This window comes from Misgurnus anguillicaudatus, chromosome 1, assembly GCF_027580225.2.
Source record: "Misgurnus anguillicaudatus chromosome 1, ASM2758022v2, whole genome shotgun sequence".
Classification (NCBI taxonomy): domain Eukaryota; kingdom Metazoa; phylum Chordata; class Actinopteri; order Cypriniformes; family Cobitidae; genus Misgurnus; species Misgurnus anguillicaudatus.
The window spans coordinates 13,955,071-13,969,607 of record NC_073337.2 but is presented as its reverse complement, the minus strand read 5'-3'; the positions used below and the strand labels follow the sequence as shown (position 1 = coordinate 13,969,607).

Genomic DNA, 14,537 nt, shown 5'->3' with positions numbered 1-14,537 from the left:
TACAATGACCATGTGACTTGCTACAGTTTGGGAAATGCACTGTATGTGTCTTTATTATTGTTTTCTACTTTGTATAATGTAATAATATTAATAATTGTGATGATGAACAAGTAATCCTTGTTATTATTTTACATGTATTATTAGATTATTAAATCCTGGATTGACATTTTTACACTTGCTAAGTGTGTCCCATTCGAATGAATAATTCTACATTCACGCTTGGGATCATCACGTTCACTAGAGAACACTTGGGCCAAATACAGGAAATAACGTTACGTCATGTAAGTTTAGTCAGACTCAAGTGGTCAAAAGCAAGACCGCAAGTGTGGGTATTTGGACGCAGCCTCGGTCTCTTGCGCAATTTCTTTGGCTCTCTCTCGCGCGGGCGCACACACACACTTGGATTTTACAAATTTGTCCTCATCCGCGGCTCATATGCGAACATACATAAGCTTGAATGGAGCACGAGTAAACGATTTGAGAGACGTAACGTTATTACTTATGAAACTGCCCATCTGTTCATGTATGTAGAAGAATGCATAATTTACTTTGCATGCCTTTGTAAAGTTTAGAAGTGAATTCCATATTTGAACCCTCTCGTTACACCTTTTAAAAAGTTGTCTAAAAGTAACTGGGTCTGACCTTGCCTTAAGTTAACAAACATTACCTCATATTTCTGTGTCAAAAGTAACATTTAGCATTGCACATTTGCATTATTTTAACGGATATTTGGAAAGCTTTCGTCTTTCATCCACACACATATTAACTGATTCGCTTTTTTAAAATAAGGATTAATCTATATTTATTTTATACAGTGAAGACCGTTAGTTTACATTCGATTGCTTTCTATTCAGTATTCTGTAGGCCACCTGAAAAGTAGGCTATACAGCACTGTTAATCAGTGTGAATATTCTGATTACAAATTATATGTGTTCATTTTTGCTATTGCTCATAATTTGGGTATTTTTGTTTACTTGTCTTTAACAATGGTTGAATTACGGCTAGTATTTATTTATTATTATATAGCCTATTTATTAAAGCTACATGTGTGAAAGACACTTAGGACAAAAACCAGGCTTGTTTTATTTGAGTGCTTTTTGAGGCCAGTGCTAATTTTAACAGGGCCAGTAACAATCTGAACAAAAATCATTAATTTAAAATAATTTATTGTCAATACGATGGAGACTATATGAAGAGTTTGGTTCCAAAACGAGATAATACCATTTAAAAAAGAATGTAAAAACATGTTTATTAATACAATCAAAAAACAAGATTTTGAAAAAAATTAATTTTATCTTTGTTTTGGAACCAAACTCTTCATTTTTTAAAATAATGCTTATACCAAACTGTAACAATTTTGTGTTCCATTGTGCAGTTCAAAGTAAAATAAATCTGGTTTATATATACCTGAATGTTGTGTAATTCAAAGGAAAATAATAGACAATCTTAGGGCGTGGGGGTCCCAGGTCATTGGACTTTGCTTAGGGCCTCACCTGGTTTTTCATGCTGGACTTTTCTACTGTAACACTAATTTTTGCAATGAAGATAGTTGACCATCATTTTTTTTCTATAAGCGCTCCCTAAGAGGATAAACGTCTGAATTGGTCTAATCGGAGTTAATCATGTGGAATCCTGCAAGGTAGGGATATTTCTCTATAATCTTTGCCCCGATTTCACAGACAAGAATTAAAGGAACAGTATGTAGGATTGTGGCCAAAACTGGTATTGCAATCACAAAACTTGTGGCTAAAACTGGTACTACAATCACACAACTGGGGTGTATTCCAGAAAGCTGGTTATGTGGCTTACCCGGGTAAGTTTAGGAGTAAGTTAGCGGATAACCTCTGCTTTCGGTTCCAAAAACGGAGGTAACTTTTGGGTTATGTAAGTAACCATAGCAACTGACTCTCTGAAGATAACCTGCTCTGGAGCAGGTTATGTTGCAGGGTAAGTTCATTTTAGTTAATAAAACGAGGCTCCGGAGGAAGTCTGCGCATGCGTGTACTTATGAGCGTGCAGCGGGTGTGGAAGCATAATATTTTGCATAATATTACAATGTTAAAGCATTTATTTTATTTTATTTTATTACATTTACAGTCGCGAATATTTATTGCTGTCTTAAAAAAATGTGTAATATGAATTTTTTTAATAACATGGATTGATATTTGTGATTGGACTAATTACTATAAATTTAATTATTAATTAAATGTAATTAAAATGTATTCATATTTGTGTTCGGACTAAATACTATACATTTAATTATGTTCATTATTAATATATCTCCAAATATCAGTGGATGTATGAAACAAAATTCCATCAGTTAATTAATGTTAACAATAAAGTACATTTCCATATCAATTTTGTCAATTCATAAATAACCCCATCTTTCACTTACTAGATAATTTGAGATTAATCTAAAGTTATAATAAATGTGTGTGCAAATACATTGTCATTAATGAATCTTAACCTATGTTACTTAAGTGACAATGTGGCAATGTTACAGTAAATGGGAATAACAAATAGAAACACATGATGCCTATCATAATAATAATTACTGAGGGACAGAAGTTACCCCTGCCTGCAGTCTCTGATAGGCATGTGCATCTGACCTGGCCCACAGAGTGACACCCATGAAGCACAGGCATGATTTAACACTGACCCACAGAGTGACACAGGTGAAGCACAGACTTCATTAGGTGAAACACTATTGAATCACAGACATGGCATAGTGGTCAGAGATTTTCTATTATATCAGTTAGAATCATGTACACAATGAAATGAAATTATAAATATATATTTCATAGTACAATATTTATTTCTTAAACATGCACTTCAGATCCTTAGCCCCCTCTCTACATTTGATCTATAGTTGGTGTTTTTCTAAATCACCTTTATTTCTTTAAAATGGGCCTTTTGTAGCTGCTCTCCAGAGCTATCATTTTTGAGCAAAGGGAAATTGAGATATTTGCATATATTAGATGATACAGGACATATTACAACATGTAACTATTGACACTAATGTAACATTTCTATTCTCCAATTCTGTCACAGCAGATCCTAATCGTCCAATGCAAATGAATGATAATTCTTAGTGTAGTGTAATGAAAAGCATTACACAACATTATTGAAAATCTGTAAGGAAGCTTTACAAATAAAAGAGGGTGCATTAATCTATCAGCTATCAGTAAATGTTAAAAAAGATGGTGACACAGTGTCATACAAGGAAAGTCCTAAAACTAAACAGGGTCACCCAAAGGAGCAGAAGTAAAATAAGTACAATATAGTGAATATTATCATAGTGCATTTTATGCCTACACAATACAATCTTATCTAAAAAAAAAAAAAAACTTTAAATAAGCCTTATGACAGATTTGCACTTTATGTGCCACAACCCTTATGAAATTAACAATGGTTTTATTGGTGTATACACTGAAAAAAATGGACTTAGTGGGTCTTTGAATTTAAATAAAATAAACATGTATATGCAACACAAAATATTTATATTCCTTGTGTAAACATAATTTAATTGATTAGGATTAAAATGTTTTGTTTGAATGTAAAATGAACACATTATTCTCACATTGATTAAAATTCATTTAATTGAATACTTAAAGCAATAAAATTGGGTTTGCACACAAAACGGCACCTCCTGAGCAGCAGGGGCAGTATAGCTCAATGAAAAGGACGTCAACTGCCATAAAAGAAGAATAAAGATCGTTTGTTTTGGGCGCCAAAATGAAGACTCAGCAGCAGTCAGTCAGTCAGAAGAACTCTCTCAGACGGACACCACGTTATTAAAGTAAGTTCTATTATTTATTTATGTTCGCTTCATACGTGATATATCTTCACTAGATAGACTATTTTTGTTTACAATATGTAGCCATGACTTGTAGTAAATATTAGTTTGGAGGAGGTTGGTGGAGTAAGTTAACAGTCAGTCAAGCTCACAAAGAAAAACACAGCGTTTTAAAAATGTCAGCTGTTTAACGTTATTTCACGTTTGGTAGTTTTATCCGAGTTGATAACTGTCAGCTTTGAGTTGACTTTTAAGGGACTTTTTACTCAGCTGTTCTATGGAAACGTATCAGGACAAATAAAACGCTAACCAAACGGTATTCTGTCCTGAGTAACGTTATCCATGTAAGTAATTTACCAGATGATATCAATTGACTAAATTAATAATGACATTGCGTATGAAACAAACTGTTTGCTTAATCAGATGAACAGACCCGCGTCAGTTATTCGTGACTTCGCTACGCCACGAGCAACACTTGATTCTATTAGAAAAAGCTTTTTGAAATGTCTCGCGTGACGTCTGGTATATTAACTGAAAAAAATTGCTTTGAAGTGACCACACCTTGAGCTGACGTTTTCAGAAGAGAACCGTGTTTTAAGATCTCATTTTGTCCAACATTGCGTCCTATGACAGATATAATACTTATTTCATTATTGTTCTGTGTATGTGTGACCTTCATCATTTGAGTTTATGTGTTGATTTCACCTCTGAATATTTCCTCTTATAGGTCCATCATCCTTTCATGCGCTACACAGCATTGGTAAGTCATTTCTTTCACTTTTGTACTGCTGTTAGGAGCTATATCTTATTTTTGTAACTAATATACAATTATTATTCTTTTACTCGCAGTACTCAAATATACAATGGTTGGTTAATTTGTTTTCAGATAAATGCTGAATTTAAAAGAATCACTACTGTCTAATGTTCCTGTGTCACCTGGACCTCCAATCCAAAAACCTGATGAAACTCTTCTATCAGAAAGGATGACAGCTAGCAAAAAGACTTCAAACAATTAATGATCAAATGACAGATGTAAGTAATATAGATTCATAGACATAAAAATGTGTAAACATTGTTGGAAGTACAGAACGTTTGGTATGTTTTAGTTACAACATCTTTTGGCACACGGGTCATTAAAACACCTGGGAAGATTTAAAGGGGTAGTTCACCCAAAAATAAAAATTCTCATCACTTACTCCCTATCATGTTGTTACAAACCTGTATAAATGTCTTTGTTCTGATGAACGCTAAGGAAGATATTTTGAGGAATTTTTGTAACCAAACCAATCATAAGCCCCATTCACTTCCATAGTGGGGAAAAATAATACTATTGAAGTGAATGGGGCTCATGAACAGTTTGGTTGCAAACATTTCTCAAAATAAATGTCTTCCTTCATGTTTATCAGAACAAAGACATTTATACAGGTCTGTAACAACATGAGAGTGAGAAAATGAGATAATTCACTTTTGATGTGATTGTCAGGTATGGTAGCACACACTCGAAACGTGGCCTCTTTATTTAACTCATTCCAGTGTAGTGAACACTAGGGATGCTCCGATCAGGATTTTTGCAGCCGATACGATCGCCGATTTGTAATCTTCGTGATCGGCCGATACCGATTCTGATTTTTTTTAAAGCTGATATGCAAGCTCTTTGATGACTGTAACTGTTACATTTTTTTCTAGATAAAATAATACCACGGATGTTGCCTTTGTTATATTACTTGCAGTAATTAGGTATATTATTGTTTTAATAGTGACTCAAATAAATAAGCACAACAAATATTTATTCTGCATAGAGAAAATTAATATGGCTTTAAAAAGGCTTATGTCTCCTAAAAGTACTGAAAATAAAACAATTCACAGTCTTTACTGTATTAATTAAATATACACGCATTTGTATGAAGTATAAAAGTTCTTTAGTCAAGAGCAGAGAGTGATTTTATTGAGAGATGAATAGGTTACTGCAGCTTTAAGACGTGAGAGAGAGATCGCTCTCTTCACGTGCACTGATGACAGGCTGCTGTGTGTGGGCGGCGGCTGAACGCAGACAAGCAGTTGTGAGGAAAATAAAAGTTTAAATGCTCAAAACTTTAAAACGCATGCAAATAAGAAACTTTTGGCATGAGGATGCAATTGTCCGTGATAGATATGTGTTGTATACGCTGTTTGATGGGGATGTGAAGACGCCTCGCGCTGTTGACCGGAGCACGTCCTCATAGAAAATACGCATATGCCGCACATGAGCAAAGGGTTGTAAAAATGCTCGTGCTACGTAAAAAAATGTCTAATTGCAGCCACATTCAGGATCCTTTTGATGACAAAAGTAAACAGAAAGATTGGTTTATGAGATCGGCAGATTTAGCGAGCACCGATCGAGTCATTTAATGCCATTATCGGCCGATCGATCGGAGCATCCCTTGTGAACACACACACACACACACACACACACACACACACACACACACACACACACAGAGCAGTGGACAGTGCAGCTGCCTTGCTTTGTAACCCATGTATTTGTTACCAATTGTAACATGCTGTGGCAATGCACATGGGTCTGTATACTTACATTTATATTTGTTTGCATTGTACTAATTTCCAATGACACTTTTATTGTAACAGGAACCTTTTTTCTGTTTCTTTAACTACATTTGTTTGTTTTGTACAGGGCATGGATGAAGTCAGCATCAGTGAGGTCATTTGAAGACACCAATGTTGGGATTTGTGCTCTCAAACAACATGCTTCTTGTGATGAAGAAGAGGATCTTTGTATAGTCCTGGAAGCCATGAAGGTGTTGCAACATCATGTTTGAGCTGATGTATGCCTTAAACCTGAGCTATCCTGATCTCCGCTTTATTTTTGAGGAAATCCAAACTTCATTGAGAGTAACTTTAACGAACAGTTTCTTTCAGTGAAAGGATCAGAAAGACTGTGCTGCTCATTTTTGACTTTTTTATCTGTTTTAAGTGTTTTCTCTTATTAATACATTAACAGTTTGCTGCTCAGAGTCGAGTTTGGAAATGGTTGTTGTATTTTGTTTTTGTTGAATCTTTGATTAACAGTTTATAAATGCTGTAGCTCTGACTTTCTGAAGGAGTGATATTTTCCAGTTTGTAAATCCATTTTATAAATAACAGTACTTACTGTTTTGTATGTCTCTTTGGAATGCAGTGTTTGTGCTTTAGCACTTCTAAATCTACTGTGATAGAAACTATTTTAAACATTTGGGTCAGTTTCACAGATGGGGCTTTTCCTAGTCCCAGACTTTTGCAATGCCATATATCAGTGCCATTGTTTTGTCTGAAGATGTACTCCAGTGTTGTTTTTGTAAGGTAGGTTTGTTTGTAAACTTTATTTTTGTAAAAATATCCTAATATAACTAGGGCCTAGTCATGGATTAATCTACAACCTGTTTGGGAAATTGCCCCTTTATGTATGTACTGCATGTGCTGATTGTTGTAATAGTTATTGAATTAATGTGTAGTGATTTAAATGAATTGATGATCTGAAAGCAGTGGTTTGCCTCAATATCACTAAACATTTGTACAAAACTCTTTGCTTTTTATGCCAATGCAAATGTATTTTGTATTTAAAAAACAATAAATAACATTTGGATAATTATGGGTGATTATTCTGGTGCCAGAGACATAATGAAATTGCTTTAGAGTTACATAATCCCATAATATAAGCATTAAAAAAGCATGTTGGAATTACAGATGAAAATGTAGTCCCCTTACATAATAAAATTACTTAAACATTACAAAATAAATGTGTTATAGTAAAGAGAAATATCACTTTGAGTCAATATATTTCTATTAGACTACTTAAAATAATTAAAATGTTTTGGTCTGACACATAAAAATTAATTGAGGAAAATTATTTTGGTTTTAAACAATCGGATCATGTGGGACCGATGTACACATTAAAATTACGTAAATTGAAAGGATTTTTTTTTTCAGTGTAGTTGTAGTAACCATGGTGCCATTAACCATTTTTTGGTGCATTGATTACTATCAGCAGAACCATGGTTTTACTACACTAACCATGGTTTAACTATGTTCTTTGAAAACCATGGTTATTTTGTGGTTACCATGGTTTTACTGTAGCCATGTTTTTTTACTATAGTAAAACCATTGTTACTTTTCACAAGGGAAAAGATATTCATAATTCAGATGTTTACAATCATATATAAAACCTATGATTATTTTTACTATATTAATTATTTTAGATTGTTTTAGATTATTTTAAATAATATTGTGTGTATTTTCGTTGAGACACATATAATATTGGACTTCAATGGGGTAAAATAGGTTCGTATTAATTATTTAATTAATTAATTTTATCTGTTTTGTAATCACGCACTTCAAAGCCGATTATAAAACGTTGATTTTGCCAGAAAAACTTGGTTTATAATGTTATTTCTCATTTAAAAACTTTTAAGTTCTCTGAAGTTTCCATTGTTACTCGTGAAATCTGCGATGCATTGACAATGCCTTTATGTTGTTACCGTGAGCGCGCGTTAACTCTGGGTTACTTTCAGTGCGTTGATTGAACTAACTCTTAAACTGTGTTTTGGAACCGACATACCCCGAGTAAGCAAGTTTGGGGTTGATCAACCCAAAGTTCGGGGTTAATCTGATGGTAAGTTAACCCTGCTTTCTGGAATACACCCCTGGTGGCCAATACACAAAATGACAACATAAACATCAGTTGAGGGCTGTAACTCCACTTTTTAAATGACAATATCCTGGCCAGAACACTGTTGTATTTGAAAGGAGCATGATTTCTTAAAGGCACACCGCGTAACTTTTTGGCCACTAGGGGGGCGCTAGACATGTATTTTTCACGCCTTGCACCCCTAGAGGCCACAAGCGCCGAAGCACTGTCGCAAAGGAAAAGAACTGGCCAACCTTAAAACTAAACTAAAAACGAAACCTTTAAAGCAACACTATGTAGTTTCCATGTAAAAATGACTTACAGCTCCCCCATGTGGTTGAAAAGCGCAACAGTGCCTGGTATCAGACACTCTTCTGCAGGCAGGGGGAGGGGCGGGGCTGTGTTTCCTACCCTCCACCGCCACTTTCAGAGTGTGCTTGTAGCAGCTAGGAGGCTGCTCAGGTTGCAGCAACAGTACAATTTGTCCAGTTAAAAGTTGTTCTATCACTGAAATAATTTTAGAGACATTATTTAAAGGTAAAAAAACTACATGGTGTTGCTTTAAAATGCTAAACGAAAAACAGAAGCCATTTCTCCATCTGAAGGTTGCAGCCTCCGGATGTCGTATTTCAGAATATTAACAATTATAAAGTTGACTATTATACTTAGTTAATCGTAAATTGTTGCAGTATTCTTATGACTTGCGAATGTAATGCTCAGTTTACCTTTATAAACCAGGCTTGATGGCGTATGCAGCCTGCATATTTGACCTCCGGAGGCTGCAGCCTTCCAATTGAGAAACGACCAGAAGTATTTCCTTGCCTTTTTCAAAACAAATATTGTTGCATCGTCTCTCTCTCCCTCGCCACCAGGATTTTCCGCAATGGCGCTCGTTTTTCCTCTCTTTTGTGTGAAAATTGACACTCCAAATCCAAGTAAACCGATGTGTTTAGGTCTGCTGCTTTGTAATACGTCACGCGAGTGACAGCGGAACACAGCAAATGAGGAAGAGAGAAGAGAGAAACGCTCGGATCTGATTGGTGAATGAATAGGGTTTGGTTTTACACTGTGTGAGTTTGAGCAAGTTTGACTGCTATGGCATCCTGGATTGTAATGTAAATACCATAGACAGTAAAAGAAAGGTAAATATGTGAACACGTGAATGCAGCATCTGAATACAGGGAAGTATATGCAAGATAATCACCATCATCTATAAAGAAGATCGCATTTATGTATGAATCAAGATTGTGAGTTTATATAAAAAATTGCCTTAAAGGGGATTCAAACCCAGGTCGCCCATGTCATAGGTCCGTGACACTAAAGGGGATCGCACACCGGCCGCGCAGCGCCGCATCGCGTCGCGCCTAGGAGAACTCGGAGGGATTGTAAACCGGAAGTGCACATTAAATAGCGCGAGCTTCGTCAGATAGCGTCTACTTCAAAATGTTAAATATACGTTAGCAGCCAATGTTAATCATTAATGATTTGGGACAAATATGATGTTATTTAATTTTAAACTATGTGAGTGGCGCTGTGTGGCGCGACAGGGATTTGAACAACTTCCTGAGTCACAGCTGGGCGGCGCGGACAGGCGCCACCTGGCGGCGCCGGTGTGCGTATACTCATAGAAAGCAATGTGTTTGATTTTTTTAGAACGGCGCGGCGCTGCGGGGCGCGGAGCTGCGTGGCTGGTGTGCGATCCCCTTTACACTGTGCCACAGAGTCACATAATAGAAGTTGCTCTCTACGCTCCTTAAGTAGCCTCCAGCAAAATTCACGTAAAAAAAAATTGTGTGGAGGAAGTGACGTATGCCGTAAAAGAGTCGAATTTTGTAATTTTTTTTGTGCTTTGGTTACTACCCGAAACCCTAAGTTTTAAAGTACGAGTAAAAGCGATACAGACCCCGTCAGGCTATGGTAGACATGTCATTCAACCTATTTAAAGTCGATGTACTATCACAAGGGGCTTGAAAATTTATTATGAAGGTTGAAAAATTACATGGTGTTGCTTTAATGTCTAGTGACATATCAGGGCCATTTTATGATTAATTGATATAAATTTCTTACATAATGTTCCTTTAAGGCTAGTCCTGGACTAAAACACATGTTTGAGCTGTCTCAACTGAAATAACTTGCACTGACAGATTTTAAAGTATTGGTCTCAAGATACACTCCTGTAACATCCTTTTTTAAGGCATGTTTATAACACATGCTTAAGCATCTTAACTTTACTAAGGCCTAGTCCTGGCTTTCAAAAACCATCAAGATTGTTTTGATAACAACTCAGAGTTCATCCATAACTTGTTAAGCAACATGCACAAAGCACATCAGGAAACCTTAAAAACCCCTTTATCCAGCACTATCAAACAGCAATGGCAAAAAGCTCGTCAAGAAGTGCAGAGGACCTTACAGAACAAATGGTGGCTGGAGAAGGCTCATGAAATTCAGACATTCGCTGACAGAAATGACATGCACAACTTTTACAATGCAGTTAAATCCATCTACGGCCCAAAAAGTCACTGTATTACTCCCCTGAGAACAGCAGATGAGTCCAAAATCTTGAAAGACCAGAATAGCATCCTGGAGAGGTGGGCTGAACATTTCAATACCTTACTAAATCAGGACTCTGATGTAGACTATACCATCCTGAATGAACTGCCTGAATTTCCCCTTATTGACAACCTTAGCCAACCTCCAACCTTTCTGGAGGTTCTGTAAGCTATCCGCTCCCTGAAGCACAACAAGACTCCTGGCTCTGATAATATTCCTGCAGAACTGCTAAAACAGGGAGGGTATATCTGTACAAGAGCATTACACCATTACATCACCAAGGTTTGGGATGATGAAAACATTCCACAACAATGGAGAGATGCCAGTATTGTTACCATCTATAAAAGTAAAGGGGATAGGCTCATCTGTGGAAACCATAGGGCCATATCACTTCTTGCTGTGGCAGGCAAGGTCCTGGCCAAGGTGATGCTACAGCAGGGGTGGGCAACTCCTGGTCCTGAGGGACGATGTCCCTGCAGAGTTTAGCTCCAACCCTAATCAAACACAGCTGAAAAATCTAATTGAAGTCTTCAGGATTGTTTGGAAATGACATTCAGGTGTGTTCGATTAAGGTTGAAGCTAAACTCTGCAGGACTGTGGCCCTCGATGCCCATCCCTGTGCTGCAGAGACTGATCAATGACATTACAGAGTCCATTGTACCGTAGTCACAGTGCGGGTTTAGAAAGAACAGGAGCACAGTCGACATGGTCTTTGCAACCCGGCAACTTCAGGAAAAGTGCAGGGAGCAACAAAGACCTGTTTATGACGTTTGTGGACCTTTCCAAAGCCTTTGACACTGTTCAGAGCGATCTCTTGTGGGAAGTCCTCCACCGGTTTGGATGCCCCACTAAGTTTGTCAACATCCTTCGTCAGTTTCATGATGGAATGACTGCTAGGGTGACAATTGGAGGGCAACAGTCAAGTCCTTTTCCTGTGCGCACAGGGCTAATATGTAATATAATATACATAATAATATCTTCCTCATATGCGCCACCAAGCTTCTCCACAAGGATATTGAAGACAATAGTGGGGTGACAGTAGTGTACAGACTGGATGGTAACCTCTTTAATATCAGGAAGCTGCAGGCAGCCACGAAACTTCACAGAATGAGGTTACTTGAGCTGCAGTATGCAGATGATTGCGCTCTCATATCTCACTCTCCACAAGACCTTCAGTCTGTCCTAGATCCAGCAGTGAGGGCATACAGCAGGATGGGGTTGACCATCAATGCGCCCAAACTCTGCCAATGGAGTGCCAACATCCCATCTGTGCCACCCATCTTCACTATTGCAGATGAAAAACTGTCAATTGTCCCATCATTTAAATACCTGGGGAGCATTGTCTCTGAAGACAACAGCATTGACAATGAGGTCCAGAACAGAATCAAACAAGCATCAGCTGCCTTTGGGAGACTCCGGCGGCGGGTTTTTCAGAACAAGAACCTTCAGCTCAACACAAAAATCTGCATTTACCAAGCGGTCTGTATCACCACCATCCTCAACAGCTGTGAATCGTGGGTTATTTATAGCCGCCACATCAAGTCCCTGGAACACTTCCATATCTGCTGTCTCCAGCGCATTCTGGGAATTACTTGGCGGGACAGAGTGCCTCATACTGAGATCCTCAGGAGAACAGGCTGCAAAAGTATTGAGGCCACTATCACCCAGCACCAACTGCGTTGGTTGGGGCATGTGATTAGGATGCCCTACAATCGTCTGCCCCGCAGAGTGCTATATGGCCAGTTACAACAAGGCCAGCGCTCTGCTGGAGGCCAGAAGAAAAGCTGGGAAGATCAACTAAAGACAATGCTTAAGAAGTGCAAAATCAAACCAGGGGATTTGGAGAACCTGGCTGCTGACCGCAACATCTTGCGGCAGTTATGTTTAGATGGGACCCAAGCACTGGAAGAGGAAAGGACAGTCAGGAGACAACAAAGGAGGCTCAGGAGGAACACACCCATGACTTCCAGTAGCACCAATACCATGTTTACATGCCCCACCTGCAATAGAACTTGTGGATCCAGGATAGGACTATTTATTCATCAGAGAACTCATCGTTAACAGACAGAAGTGGACGTCATCATCGGATTCGATGGACAACCACAAACAAACTGCATCAGACTCCTTATGTTTTCGAATATCGCAGCACAGTAATGTCACATGCCAATCGGTCAGTGCAGCATGGAATGAAGTTAAGAGCAAGGGGGGTCATACATTTCCGTGTGATCCAAGGAGTGTAATAATGTCAATAGTGTGTTAACATGAAAGACCACATTCATGTTTTTTAAGTATGCTCTGCCCAGGGTCACCAAATATCTCAGAGACCAAGTATTTCAGAACATTGTTGCTGCTTCCGAAACCGCCTATTTCCCTGCTATATTATCCAAAAAGCAGTAGCCGAGGCAAGTGCAAGTGTATGTGAAAAGTACCCAGATAAGTTAACATGTCACCTGTTGTTATGACGATGTGTGTCACGTGATCAACAGTGCAAATGTAGTACGTTCGAATTTCATTTACACTACCCATATTCATATTATATAGTATATACTGTTTTAACGGTCAATGAGTATGTACTTTATCTAATTCAGTATAGGGACGGGTTAGCAATCTGTGCGTTCTGTAAAAGTCCAGAACGGCCGTTCAACGGAGGGCCGTCGCCCGGCTGTCAGCAAAAAAGTCTAATAACGCAATATGAACAGCCAACAGCAGGGGCACTAATACGATCACTTATATGATGCTCCGTGTAAAAAAACGAAGAAGCAGAGTCGGCCTTCTAGCCGTGATTGGTCCACAGATTCCCAGAATTCGCGAGCTTGAATTCGCCATGGAATTCACAAGCCTAAGCATCCACAGCCTGGGCTGCGTTCAGCCCCGCCAAAACGTTGCACAACGTTTATTAAACAGAAACGGTGATGTGTTGAACACCCTTTGGTGATGAAGCAAGAGTTGCAACTACGTTAGCTGAGAGGCCATTCTTTGTGTTCTTTTTTAAATGTTTCTGAAGTCTGATGAAATCGTTATAAATGTGTGTTTAATACTGTAATATACCCATGACGTTACAGTCACTGACCTTGCTGTCCAGAATGAAAGACAACATTCCAACTTGAACCCATTGAGCAAGCTGTCTCTTTACTACCACATGGTTTTATACATCTTGCCGCTGATTGGCCCGACATTTCTGACAGACCCACCAAACAAGAGAAAACGCATCTTAAACCTGTTGCACGCCTTGCACACCGTTTCCAGGAAACATGTTGTTCAACCCAGAAACCGCAGCAAAACGTTGCGCACCGGTGTGAGATTGAACATGCCCCTGGTCATGATGAGGGACAGACAGAGTTAACTTTACATCAGCAAGCGGTTCTGTAAGTGCCAGTAGTAGCAAGACACGTGACATTATAATATAATATACACAATATAAAAAGAAATAAAACTTGCGTGAAAATTAACGTAATGCGCTACTACTGTTAGAGAGAGAGACGTGATGCTGAGTGTGTGTGTGCATGCGCGCATGTGTGTGTGTGTGTGTGA

At 38.2% G+C, this 14,537-nt stretch overlaps 1 protein-coding gene and 1 long non-coding RNA gene across 6 annotated transcripts in view; both read left to right on the top strand.

Annotated features, from left to right (window-relative positions):
- The first annotated feature begins 329 nt into the window (after positions 1–329).
- Positions 330–14,537, top strand: part of LOC129431757 (acyl-coenzyme A thioesterase 1-like) — a 96,751-nt gene continuing 82,543 nt past the window's right edge. For all 5 annotated transcript variants that reach the window (XR_012369245.1, XM_055189778.2, XM_055189776.2 and 2 more), the window contains exons 1-2: positions 330–523; positions 1,575–1,639. Coding sequence is in view for 4 of the 5 variants with exons in the window: in XM_055189778.2 (XP_055045753.2) it covers positions 1,623–1,639 (17 nt within the window). In the remaining variant the exon portion in view is untranslated. The remainder of the gene's footprint in view (positions 524–1,574; positions 1,640–14,537) is intronic.
- LOC129421796 (uncharacterized) lies at positions 3,427–7,761 on the top strand. The gene is made up of 4 exons (XR_012369264.1): positions 3,427–3,799; positions 4,524–4,556; positions 4,683–4,828; positions 6,468–7,761. It is a non-coding gene; the product is annotated as an uncharacterized lncRNA (long non-coding RNA).